At 37.7% G+C, this 14,263-nt stretch overlaps 1 protein-coding gene across 3 annotated transcripts in view; it reads left to right on the forward strand.

Moving 5' to 3' along the window:
- The window catches only part of HDHD2 (haloacid dehalogenase like hydrolase domain containing 2), a 41,723-nt gene that overhangs the window by 11,443 nt on the left and 16,017 nt on the right, over nucleotides 1-14,263 (forward strand). For 2 of the 3 annotated variants that reach the window (XM_020897165.2, XM_020897170.2), the window contains 2 exons: nucleotides 4,379-4,587; nucleotides 9,991-10,075. In XM_020897165.2, coding sequence (XP_020752824.2) covers nucleotides 4,379-4,587; nucleotides 9,991-10,075 — 294 coding nt within the window. Of the gene's footprint in view, nucleotides 1-3,543; nucleotides 3,573-4,378; nucleotides 4,588-9,990; nucleotides 10,076-14,263 lie in introns of those variants that run through there. The other variant, XM_070452616.1, reaches the window with a different exon arrangement.

Genomic DNA, 14,263 nt, shown 5'->3' on the forward strand with positions numbered 1-14,263 from the left:
ATGGCCTTAAGATGGCATTTCACTGATTTACCGCAGATACAGGAACTGCCTTGGGCTTAGCTGGAAAATGTATGCATTGTTGTGTCTTACAAACATTGTTCTCCAAGCCTTTTGTTAGGTTCGGCCTTTTGGTCTGTCTTTTCCTCTTCATGTGTCTTTTTTCTGAGTAATGTAAATTTGGGAATGAAAGCTCGAAATTCGAAAATGTGGAATAAGTAGCAATGGAAAAATTGCAGATGAGTCCTGGAATCACAAAATGAAACACACACATACACCAAGACATAGTTCTGCCCACTCCTTCAGCTAAGATCTAGCACTGGGTGTGCAGCTGCTCAAATAAAATTTAATTAAGGGACTTAAAATTTTAGAATTATCTCCATTAACTAAATTTAATGCTTTTGAAGGTTGAAGATTGTCTTATATTTCTGATGCATCGCTTACCAAAAGTCTAGATTAAAAAATGCATATTATAGAAAAGCGTGTGAACTGAACTGAATGTGAATATTTGTTTCTGAGTATCCTGGAAAGAATACTCCTCAGCAGAGTAGAACTGGGACTTCCTTGGTGGCTCGGTGATAAAGAATCCACCTGCCAAGTGCAGGAGACACAGGAGGTGTGGGTTTGATCCCTCTGTCGATCCCCACGGAAAGAAATGGCAATGCACTCCAGTATTCTCTGGAACCTTCCGTGGACCAAGGAGCCTGGTGCGCTGCAGTCCACATGGTCGGACAGAGTTGGACACAGCTGAGCATGCATGCATAACAGAACTAGTAATGTTATTTAGCATCTTACCTTAAAATAATTTAGAGGAGGTTTTAAAGTCAGCAATACTTAGCATGTAGTGCTTTACCATTTTACACCTTACAACATTCATAGTCTGCTCTTGTTCAGGGAATCTCGTGACTAGTCACAGTGCCAGGTGTTGTGGCAAGAGAGTAACACCGACTTGGCATTCTCTCCATGTGGGGCGTCAGCAAGTGTGAAGAGATTTTAGACCTGGTAGGCATCAGTTGGAAGCTATTGATGTAGCTGGAAGTCATGGTGTTCTTTTATAGGTGGACAGCAACATGTTGTTGAAGGCTCAGATCAGTTGGAGAGTGGGCCTTTCTCTTGGCTCCTTGCCGTGGTCTCTCTCAGGCTTTCTAGGGAAAAGGATACCTGTTTATCAGTCTGCTCTCCTGTTGGAGAAGTGCTTGTACTGCTTCAGAGATGAGCTTTCTGCTCTGGATGGATAGAAAAGTCTTATTTCTGGTGAATAATGAATGACATCTCTAAGTACATCTGTAACCTGTGAGCCTGCCATTCTGGAGGGGCCAGAGCCTACAAATTGTCCTCTCACTGGCACAGGCGGGTCTCCATCCCAGAGAGATCCTATCTGTCACTGCCAGTTTTGGTTTCTATGGAAACAAATAGCTTAAGGGAAGTTGAGCGACCAACAAAAAGAAGGGTTTTTTTTTAAGTTCTTGTTAGAAATAATACAGTCATTTCAGTACTTACACTTGTTCATTTTTTGGATAATAGTTATAATAAGGTATTCAATTTCTTTTGAGAGATTTTAAGCACATAAAACAAATTTAATGTGTTTTTAGGCAAAGCCACCACACAGGAATTATAGAGATAATCATGATTATAATGAACTATTTAATCATATAAAGGTATTGAATGCTCTTTGAGTAAATGCTTAAAAATTTCTTTTATGTTTTATTCTCTTGCTTATTTTAAATTATGGACAGTGCTTTTATGCCTTGTATCTGTCTGGGGCAGGCATAAAATATAAGGTGTATGTGGTGGGCATGAGTGCTCAGTCATGTCCAACTCTTTGCATCCTTGTAGACTGTAGCCCACCAGGCTCCTCTGTCCATGGAATTTCCCAGGCAAGAATACTGGACTAGGTTTCCATTTCCTACTCCAGGGGACCTTCCCAACCCAAGGATGGGACCCATGTATCTTGCATCTCCTGCATTGGCAGATAGATTCTTTACCACTGGTGCCACCTGGGAAGCCCAACAGGGTATTCATATAAAAATTTTAATTGTAGGTAAATTAAAATTAGTTTTAGATTAAAACACTGTTGTTGTTGTTCAGTCGGTAAGTAGTCTCTGACTCTGCAAATCCCATGGACTGCAGCATACCTGTCCTTCACTATCTTCTGGAGTTTGCTCAGATTCATGTCCACTGAGTCTGTGATGCCATTCAACCATCTTATCCTCTGTTGCCCGCTTCTCCCCCTGCCCTCCAGTCTTTCCCCACATCAGGGTCTTTTCTAGTGAGTCAGCTTTTCACATCAGGTGGCCAAAGTATTGGAACTTCAGTTTTAGCATTAGTCCTTCAGTGAATATTCAGGGTTGATTTCTTATAGGATTGACTGGTTTGATCTCCTTGCTATCCAAGGGACTTTCAAGAGTTCTCCAGCACCAAAATTCGAAAACATCAATTTTTTGACATTCAGCCTTCTTTCTGTTCAAACTCTCACATCCATATATGACTACTTGAAAATACCATAGCTTTGACTGTATGGAGTCTCTGCTTTTTAATATGCTGTCTAGGTTTGTCACTGCTTTTCTCCCAAGGAGCAAGTGTCTTAATTTCATGGCTGCAGTCACCATCTGCAGTGATTTTGGAGCCCAAGAAAAGAAAATCTGCCACTGTTGCCGCTTTTCCCCCATCTATTTGCCGTGAAGTGACGGGACCAGATGCCATGATCTTATTTTTTCGAATATTGAGTTTCAAGCTATCTTTTTCATTTTCCTCTTTCACCCTCATCAAGCAGCTCTTTAGTTCCTCTTCACTTTCTGCCATTAGGATGGTATCATCTGCATATATGAGATTGTTGATATTTCTCATGGCACTCTTGATTCCAGCTTGTGATTTATTCAGCCCAGCGTTTCGCATGATGTACAAATTAAATAAGCAGGGTGACAATATACAGTCTTGTTGTACTCCTTTCCCAATTTTGAACCAGTTTTTTGTTCCATGTCTGGTTCTAAATGTTGCTGCTTTTTTAAAAAAAAAAAAATGGTGCTTCCTGACCTGCATACAGATTTCTCAAGAGGCAGGTCAGGTGGTCTGGTATTCCCATCTCTTTAAGAATGTTCCACAGTTTGTTGTGATCCACACATTCAAAGGCTTTAGTGTAGTCAGTGAAGCAGAAGTAGATGTTTTTGCTTTCTCTATGATCCAGTGAATGTTGGCAATTTGATCCCTGGTTCCTCTGCCTTTTCTGAATACAGTTTATACATCTGGAAGTTCTTAGTTCACGTACTGTTAAAGCCTAGCTTGAAGGATTTTGAGCATTACCTTGCTAGCATGTGAAATGAACACAGTTGTGTGGTAGTTGAACTATCTTTGGCATTGCCCTTCTTTGGGATTGGAATGAAAACTGACCTTTTGCAGTCCTGTGGCCACTGCTGAGTTTTCCAAATTTGCTGAAATACTGAATGCAGCACTTTAACAGTATCATATTTTAGCATTTGAAATAGCTCAGCTGGAATTCCATCACCTCCACTAGCTTTGTTCTTAGTGATGCTTCCTGAGGCCCACTTGACTTCACACTCCAGGATGTCTGGCTCTAGGTGAGTGACCACATCATTGTGTAGGACCAAGAAAATGGTTTTTTTGAAGGAAAGCTGGACTGTTATGAATTCTTCCTCTGATACCTGATTGCCAGTTTAGGTTCCAAGAAGCAGATTATGAAATTAAAAGCAGATTATGAAATTTTACATACAGAATCCCATATGTAAGTAATTAAAGGGGAATGCACATTCCAGTCTGTAAAAATGACATGTTTCTTTCTCCCTGTAGTTTCTCTTTGTAAACTTAGTAGCACATTAGGGCTTAACCAGTGTCTAATTGGCTCAGAAGAAAGAAGAACTCTTGAGTTATCCTCTGTCTCTTAGTATAGGGGGTCAGACCCTGTCCAGAATGTAGGCCAGAGTTCTTGTCTCAGCTCTATAGCTGCCCAGCTGCGTACAGCTGAGCCCCGTCATTAATCCTGTAGGCCTGAGTTTTCTCACCTTCAGAAGGTTACACTAGGTAGATAATCTCAAGGTAACTTTCACCTCATTCTGTGAGTACAGTGGTTACTCAGCTTTGGGTCTTTGTTTTCACTTCTTTGCTTAAAACCTGGTAGTGAAATTCAGTTAAAAGTATAGAAGGCCCTTGAAAAGGTAGCCTTTATAGCCTTTGTAGATAAAGCAGTCCACAGGATGTGGATAAGCTGTAAGCAGTTTTGGATAGGTTATAAAACCTATTGGCCATAAAACACATACTCAGTGACTTACCTTTCATTTTTTTGACCTTTGGCAAGTGCTACCAAATTAGGTTTTATGGGGCTAGAATGTAGAAGCTGCCTATTGACACCTGAATTACACTTTTCCAGGTTACGTGCTACTTCTGTAATGGTTAGGTTTGTGACCAATACGACCAAAGAGAGCAAGCAAGACCTCTTGGAAAGATTGAAAAAGCTGGAGTTTGATATCTCTGAAGATGAAATATTCACATCTCTGACTGCAGCCAGAAACTTGGTAGAGCAGCAACAAGTCCGACCCATGCTGCTGGTTGATGATCGGGCCCTACCTGATTTTAAAGGTAGGAGGCATTTGGAAAGATTTAAAAATTAGTTCTTCATATCTGCTTGTAAGTCACTCTTAAAACTGGATATTTGGAAGCATTTATTCAGATTTCCTCTTATTGAAATAGTGAACACATACGGTGTTTCTTGAACCTGTTTTGACTGCGCCCCACAGTAAGTGAAACACATTATATAGAAATTTAGGACATGTGTGTGTACTTGTACATGTTAAATAATACTTGCTCTTATTCTGTGACATGTACTCTGTTTTCTATTTGGTTTGAAAAGTGAAAGCGTTAGTCACTCAGGACTCTGCAACCACGTGGACTCGCCTGCCAGGCTCCTCTGTCCACGAAATTCTGCAGACAAGAATACTGGAATTGGTAGCCATTCCCTTCTCCAGGGGATCTTCCCAACCCAGGGATCGAACCCAGGTCTCCTGCATTTCAGGCAAATTCTTTACCATCTGAGCCACTAGGGAAGCCCATTTTCTGCTTGGTTTACTTGTGTGATTTTCATGCTACTTGGAATCATCCAGGTTAGTTTCACAGTTTACTGATGGATCATGGCCCACGGTTTGAAAAAACACAAGTCAAGATTTCTATGAGCATTACAGTCCTCATTCCTGGAGCCACTGTATTAATTTGACTAGATAAGATGAACCAGTATCAACATGTTTAAAGATAGATGTCGTTCTGTATAGTGTGAAGCTTTTGCAATGACCATGAAATATTTTCAACCAAGGAAAAATAAAACTTTTCTCTTGGAAAAAACCTAAAAACTCTGGAAAAATATCCTAGTGTTATGAAGCTTTGCCACATTGCTTCTTTTTATAGGTGATACTCAGAGTGAAGTACACAATATTGAAAAAATGAGTATAAATTATAAATTCATCATTATAAAGCCATGTTATAGCTTTGTAAATAATAATTTGGAAGCTTTGGCATGGATAAATGCAGAACCTCAAAACTTAACACTATCAGGAAATATAACTGGATATCAATCAGAATTATTATTGCAAGAAACAGAAAACAGCTTTGGCTGAATTATACAGAAAATAAATTAATTAAAAGATCTTATGGGATATAAAATGGCACAACTCCTATGGAGAGGAATTTGGCAGTGGCTCTCAAAATTGCATGTGAAGCAGTACTGCCTTTTGTAGGACTGTATCTACAAGATGTAGTGACAAATATGTATAAGGGCTTATGAATAAGGTTGTTCATTATGACCTTATTTGGACCTCATTATGACCTTAGAAGATTGGAAACAACCCAAATGTTCATTAAAAGAAACTAATTAAAACTAGGATATGTCCACAAAATGAAAGGAATGCTTTGGAGCTGAAAGGTAAGTAATGACGGATTCTGTCTCCTGAGAAGAGTGATCTTCATAGGATATAGTAAGTGAAAAAAGTAAGGTATAGAAAACCTTACACATTTTCTGTGTAAGAAGATGAGAGGGAAATGGCTATGAATGTATTTGTCTTGTATTCTTTTTTATTTATTTATTTATTTTTCATTTATTTTTATTAGTTGGAGGCTAATTACTTTACAATATTGTAGTGGTTTTTGCCATACATTTACATGAATCAGCCATGGATTTACAATGAGTATGTCTTATATTTGTGAAAGGAAGCTGAAGGAAAATAAATGAAAACCTAGTAAAAATGGTTATCTAAAGGGGGAGGGCAGGAAGAGGAGACATGATCTCTCTAAATAAAAGTACATTATTATCTAGTTTTGACATTGGAATCAGGTGAATATTTTATATATTTAAAAGACAATTAAAAAGTTAAAAACAAGGCAATCCCTAAAAACCAAAAACAGATCGAAACAAATGAGCTGTATATAAAGTTGATGACAACCCACTCAAAGAATTACTTTACATGACTTTAAAATACAGTATTCTGATAGTTCACTCATAGGGGATAAATTGAAGGATAAAAGAATTGCAAAGAAACCTAAAACTGCTTTCAGTAGTCTTAGTGTTTATTAGTAGTACTGATATTATTTTATAATTATAGATACATTATAGGATAAAGTGATAGTTATACTAGTATTATTAGTACTCCAGACAGTGTAAGTGAAAAGAGGCACAAATATAAAAATCAAATAAGGTGTGTGTTAATTTTGAATTAAAAATATTATGATCAACTCCCTTGTTCTTTTCAAAAATACATACTATCTAGATCTTCTACTCAAAAGGCGTAGAAGCAGTGAAACCCTGTGGTCAAACTGTAGTGTCTACTGTGGTTTCCTACTTTAGTTCTGTGAAGAAATTGGAGATTCTAGATCTGCAGGGATTGTATGAGTCTGGGATAGCTAATTTTTAGCAAGGAAATTATTGAAAACTAATAAAGTCATGCCTAAAGGACACTGAAGCCAGTTTGAAGGGATAATTCAAATAGAATCAAAAAGAATAATGATTGCAATAGATTGCAAAACATCTTATATACAAAATGATCAAGATGATACTCAACCCCACAAAACTCACTGGTCACTATTGGATGTTGTTAGGGCAGTGACTCATTCTGAAAATGGACAAATGAAACCAGGATTTATCCTGCCTTTCCTATTTTAACTGTATTTTAGAGTAATGAAACATTTGATGAGAGTAAGTTCTTTATAGAAGAGTTCTAACTAGTAAATGCAGAAGCAATGGCAGAATTAGAAAATCACATTTGCCAAACCCTAGTGAAATAGGCAACAGTGTCAATAGATTTTAAACACAGTAGGTGAAGAATTGATGAGGAGGTTCAGAATACAGGGATTATGCTGACACCACTTGAACCAGCTATCAGTCTTAGCACCACTAGACAAGGAACAGCCAGATCCCTTGTGCTTCATGATGTGATACAATAGAACGTTCATAGCATTGCCTGTGAAATAACCTTGCTTAGTAATTGAATGTGAACTTACGAAACCTCTAGATCCAGTTACTGGTTTATATGAAATAACAAGAGTAAAGGAATAAATTAAATAATAATCATAAGCAGTCAGCTGAATCCAGAAAGTAGGACTTGGTTACCAAGATCTAGCTGCTTTAGTAGATAAGATTGACAGAAGACTGCTGCTGTAGAATGAGAAGGAAAGGATAACAATGAAATACCAAGTATGGACCTTTTTGGGTGTCAATTACATATCAGATACAAAAAGACGTTTTTGAGACATTTGGAGAGATTCAAATGTGGACTAGGTATTGAGTGACTAATAAGAATTATGACTGGGCTTCCCTAGTACCTCAGTGGTAAAGAATCCACCTGCCAGTGCAGGAGACACAGGTTCGATCCCTGATCCAGGAAAGATCCCACATGCCATGGAGCAACTAAGCCTGTGGGCCACAGCTGTTGAGCCTGTGCTCTAGATCCTGGGAACAGCAACTAGTGAAGCCCGTGCGCCTCAGAGCCCGTGCTTCCCAACAAGAGAAGCCACCTCAATAAGAACATAGCACAACTAGAGTAGCCCCTCCTCTCTACAACTGCAGAAAAGCCCACACACAGCAATGAAGACCCAGTGCAGCCTAAAATAAATAAATAAAACTACCATTAACTCTGATGGTATAATAATGCTAAAGTGGTTTTTTTTTTTTTAAGGTCTTTATCAGTTAAAGATATGTACTGAAATATGAAGGGGTGAGATGATGGATATCTGGGATTTACTTTTCAAAAACTTTAGAAAATGTAGAGAATCATAGATACAATTGACAAAATGTTAGTGACAGCTAAAGCTGGGTGATAGGTACATCAGGGCTCATTATGAGCTAGTCTTTCCATTTTTTATTATCTTTTATATGTCTGCAACAGAAAAAAAAGACCGTTTGAGTAGCCTATAGAACTAACTGCCCAGCGGGGGCTGGGGGTTAAGTCTCCGGGGTTGTGCCCCAAGGAGCAGTATGCCACACCTCGCATGCAGAACTGATCGGGCATCCCCACTGTGCCTCTGCATGCTGATCTCTGCAGCTGGCCTGTTGACCCCATTGGCACTGGAGACTGGAAGTTCCAGCTTGCCCTCCTGCCTCAGAATTTCCAGTGGCATTCTCCCAGTTGCTTTAATGTTCCTAACTTCCATTGTAGAGCCTAGGGTAGGCGCTTTTGATTGGCAGAACTTCCATCTCAGGCCAGTACCCATAGCTGCAGAGAGGCTGGGAATACAAGTATGCAGTGTTTTTACCCTCTCAAGAGAGGGTGAGCTCTGCTCCTCACCAGGCCTTATGAGCGAGTGGATTCCGTGGTTATGAAAGTGATATTCAGAAACTGGGCTGCCAAAAATAATGACACATACATTCTGTGATTAGTGTATTTATATTTCTAGGCCAGCTGAAGTACTGCAAAACAGCTTTTTATCCAGACCTTTTACTTTATTTGAAGAAAGATTCTGGTTGTGCAGCAGTGAGCTGGAGTTGGCACATCTAAGCAGAATCCCTGGTCTGGAAGAAATCTTTTGTTATTTAGTGTAAGACTGAACTTGCAACATGGAAATACCCAGAGTTGATGGGTTTTTTTAAGGGAATGGAAATATCTTGGCTAATGTTGAATATTTTAGCTAGTGGTAGATGGAGAAAATAAAAAGAATACAAAAATCTCAGCTTTTAACTATAGCCATTGATTTTATTTTCTCCCTTCAACAAGCTTCAGCCAATTACTCAGTACTCATGTATGCCGGTGAGGAGGGAATTGAAAATCTTGAATATCTGCTCTTGCTACTTCTCACATTTTGGTAGAATTGATAATGAGACTGCTTAAAAGCAGGCAGTAAGAGAGGCAAATAGGAATCGGCATATGAATAATACACAGACCCTTCAGTCAGAGTTTTAATAACTGTGATGGTGAATACCCTCCTTTGGTTCTTGTAACTAAAGTCTTGTCATCAGGTACCAAGACCTTAAAACATGTTTTCATTATAGAATGATATTTGTGAAACTAATGTGGATTAGGTATCATGTAGAAAGCCATAGGACCTACAGTGCATTCCATGTTTATCATGACAGTGTGTGCCTCAGCTATGTGGCTCAGAAAGTCTAATTTTCCTTGCCTCTTAGCTTTCTAGTCCCTCGTCAGTTGCTATTGATCTGATAGCTCATAGAGAACTGTGGCTGTTCTGGTTGATTTTAATCAGTAAAGCTTTTTGAAGTTACAAATTGTTAATTGTTTGAGAACATCAGATTACACTTTAGTTCAGATCTTCTAGTTACTCAGTAGCTATAAGACTGCAAAAGTAATATACAAAAATACTAGGAGACCTTTTTTTTTCTTTTAAGTATAGCTCATATTTCCAAAGTATACTGGGCAGGATAATCTCTTAAGCTTCAGACTATTGCTACAACAAAAATGTGGACTTGGTTGACTAAAGCCCCATTATTATAAATTGTGACGTTACTGTTAATTGCATTTTTCAGTAATTTTTTCTTTTTATTTTCAGGAATACAGACAAGTGATCCTAATGCTGTGGTCATAGGATTGGCACCAGAGCATTTTCATTATCAAATTCTGAATCAAGCTTTCCGGTGAGTCTCTAGCTATTTATTTTTCATGTGATCATATACTCACTTCTTCTCTTCTTCATTTATTCTTTAAATGATTTTATTCATATATTTATCTGTTTTGGGCGGTGCTGGGTCTTCATTGCTGTGTAAGCTTTCTCTAGTTGTGGTGAGCAGGGGCTCCCCTCTGGTCCTGGTGAGAGGGCTTCATTTTGGTGGCTTCTCTCGTGGAGCACAGGCCCTGTGGCACGCGGACTTCAGTAGTTGGAGCTCCTGGGCTCTGGTGCACGGGCTTAGTTGCTCCGAGGCATGTGAGATCTTCCCCGTCATGGATCGAACCTGTGTCTCCTGCATTGGAAGACAAATTCTTTACCACTGAGCCACCAGGGAAGCTTCTTCTCAAGTCTTTGTCATGTAAGGTTACACATGTTTTACTTTCTGGCCATCTAGATTGTACATGAGAACAAATATCTTAAAGATCACTTCAAGATCAGTGTTAAACAATATTTATTACTGTCTTAGTTTTTTTTTAGTAATCAATATGTTAAAACACAGTGATCACTGTGGTTTTTCAGGTTTATAGGATCAATATTCTGGGGCAGAAAATCATAGTCAAATTGCAGCTCTTAAACTAAGAGTTTTATCTTTTATTGTCACTCCTGTGATTCTTCACTAACTGTGATCTCTGAAGGAAAATAATATCCAGGCTGATTCACCCAAAATAGTAAATGTGATTCTCCCTCCAGCAAGAATCCAGGCTATCAAAAAAAGTTGTCAGGTTTGACCATACTTTCAAAGAAAGTGTTTGATGAGTGATAATGGTAGTCTGATCTGGGGTTTTTGGCAGTAGGGAAGAAGAATTAGGTTCTGGTAGTGTCAACATGACTTGATAGACAGTTGGGTCAGGGGTGAAGTAGAACAGTGAGTTGGGGAGGATGTCGAGATGTCTTAAGTGTGTGTGATGGAGAACGTGCCCTGTGTGGGCTCAGGAGGTGATATGTTTGGGGTGAGGTCCTTTGAACTGTGGGCATCTAAGTGGAGGTGTTCCAGCAGCTGTTAGTAGAAATTGGAGAACTGTAACCTACAGGTAAACTGTTATAAATCTTCACTGTGTGTTTTACCTGCAGGAACTTCTCAATGCTGTTTCCAAAAGGCAAGCCGCGCACTGGTTCTCCTACTTCCTAAAATAAATCGAATAAAAATTTATTTGCAGATCTGCTCTAGAGTGAGACTGATTTTATTTTTCCCCTGGATTTTTCATTTTTATAAACTTTTCATTTTTCATCTTGCCTTTTACTTCTTGTTGGATATTAAGCAGTGTGATTTGCCGTTAAATTTATGACAAGTAGTCCTACACATTGTATAGAGGTACTTTAACTTAAAAAAGATATCTTTAACAGCTTAGTAAATTTTTGGAATTTAACATCATTTTCTTACCAGTGCAAAGGTATTCAGTAATCATTCTAACTTATACTTGATGTAGAATTCACTTCTTGATGTAAATATATGTCGTAGAATCAGAATGTTAAAACTTGTTACAAGGTTCACACATCTGGGCACAATATTTGATCTTGAAGATCGCTATCCTCATGTACAATCTGTATGCGCTTTTGTCTGTGACTTTCAGTTACTGTGATAGTCAAGTCTTCGTTTAAATAAAAACAAATTCACTTTTTATAATTGCTCAGTAGACATTATTTCCCAGAGATCCACTGCTGTGCCAGGTAACTTGAGTACTAAAATTTCCTTCCTTTACCTACTTCAGTTTTCTGTTCTAGCTTCTCTGGGGATAGAGGCACAGGAGAGTATCTCACCTGCTCCCTAAGTAAGGTCTGTAACTATACCAGAACCAGTTTCCATTTGAAATAGAGAATTTGCTCTTATTTCTTACTTCTGAGTTTACCCCCTGCTACATGTTTATTCATTTCTTGAACCACAGAATTCAAGGAGAAGGTATTGATTGATTTTAGCTGATAATTTGGGAAGGACATATTTAATAGGAAGTTGGGAGGTCTCTGTCTTAGATAAATACTAGACTCAGGGTAATAAAAATGTATGTTGACATAATACTGACTTTGTAATTGCTCGGATGCTGTCTTAATTAGTACACTTCCCTAACCATATTGATTTTTTTAAACACTGCATTTTAAAGCATTATAGTGCACTTATAAGTCAACTCTAATTTCACAAATGCACTTAACAGCTGGGTGGAAAGTTAACAGAAGGATTTTAGGTCTTGCCCATCTTTGCATACTGATGTGTCCACAGAGACTGTGCCTTCCAACCCATGACTACAGCTGTTTGGATTCTGAGTAGCAAATATAGACATCTCAAGTGAACCACCAATTAGTTAAATTACTATTCAGGTTTATAATGCGAATAAACATTGGATTTTAAATCCTATTGCATTGAATACTAGCTTTAGAGGCATATTACCTGTAGGCAAATGCATCAGCCTTCCATGTTACACGAATATGTCTAAAATGTCTGAATAAAATTGAGAGCATTGAATTTTAAAGGATTGATTTTAGGGAAGGATAGGAACCACCAGTAGGGAATAAAGGTGATTTGGGTTTGGATTCTATGAGACATTCAAATCCTAAAAGCCATTGCTGTCTTTTTTTCCTTTTGCCTAGTACTAAAAGGTAAAAAGTGTAATATAATAAATACCCATATGTCTATCAGCCAATTTAAGAAATACAAGTTATCAACATGTTTGCTATCCCATATGTATCCCTCCTCAATTTTGTTAGCCAAAGCCCAAAAGTAATCAGGATTGTGAATTTTTTTTGTGTTTATCATTGCATTTCTTTATACTTGTAACACATACATAAGTATTTCTGGACAATATATAGTATTATCTTGCATGTTTTATACTTTATATGTTCATCAGTTTGCTTTCTTCTCTAGAAATAATGTATGATTCATCAATATGAATACCTGTAGGTCCAGTTCGTTCATTTTCTCAGTTGTCTTATACCACCCTGTAGGAAGGTCATTTTTATCTTCTGACCTATGAGGGGAAAAAAAGCTTCAGCATTTTAGTAATGGACCAATTTTAATTAAATTTGATGTTATCTATTAGGAGAAACACTACCTGGGCAAGCAGATCACTTAATCTAAATGAATTTAGCATTAGCAAGCCTGAAAAGTAAGTAATACATCATTGTGGAAATTTTGAAATGCTCAAAAAAGAAATGTGAATAAACAAAATTACCCATGATTCTCCACCTAAAAGATCTACAATTAATATTTTAACATATGACTAGTTTGTTTCCAGGCACATATATATAGCCAAAACTGAGAACGTATGTATGCTATGTGGTAACTTGCCTTTTAAGTTTTTCTATATGCTTAAATATTCTTCTAAAACATACTTGATTCCCAGAGCATATTCCACTTTAAAAAGTGTCGTATATTTCTGATTGTTGCTTATTTCCAGGTTTTATGAGTTAATTTTTTTAAGAAACTTCTGAACATGTTTGTTAAGCAATGATTATGTTTCTGTAACATGTTTTCTCAGAAGTATAGTTGTGGGACCCCAGGAATTTTGGGAAAAAACTGCATGGAATTGCTTAACCTAAGGAAAGTTCACAGAAAAAAATATTTTTCTGAATTAAGAGCAGCTGTTCTGCAGCTTCTTGAGGAGCTTATTAAAATGTTACACTAAAGATAAGTGATGGCACAGCTTTCACAGTTAAATGCAGAGGTGAAGGCTGCTTTAAAAAAAGAAAAAGTTTTATGTTTTGAACACTTTGTTAATGACTTCTTTCCCATAATTGTTACAAGGTATGAGAATCCTTCAGAAGTCTTAGAGGTATGCAGAAATCAGTTTCTCCTATGTTTTGGGAAGAGATTCTTATCCCCATAAATGGTTTCTGTTGAATGTTGGATTGCTTTCCTATCCCCTTCTCATTAAGAAAAATAAAAAGTTTTATAGTTAACATATTCAGTTCCTTAGAAAGGGAAAAAGAGAAGGGGAGGGGAGAAAACAACAGAAATCAGTTTCTGCTTTTGTACAGCAACTCCTGAATCTTGTCTAAGAGCCCTGGCATAAGGCATTCTAGAATAGTGTGGCAGCAGGGCTTAAATTAGAAATATTTCTATGGGCTTTTTCCATTTTGAAAGAGCTGCTATGCAGTCTTTTTAATTAAAGTCCAGACTATAAAAATAAAACACTCTGGAGATGAGAAATTGTTGAAGACTTAAGAA

This window comes from Odocoileus virginianus, chromosome 22 (assembly GCF_023699985.2).
Source record: "Odocoileus virginianus isolate 20LAN1187 ecotype Illinois chromosome 22, Ovbor_1.2, whole genome shotgun sequence".
Taxonomy (NCBI): domain Eukaryota; kingdom Metazoa; phylum Chordata; class Mammalia; order Artiodactyla; family Cervidae; genus Odocoileus; species Odocoileus virginianus.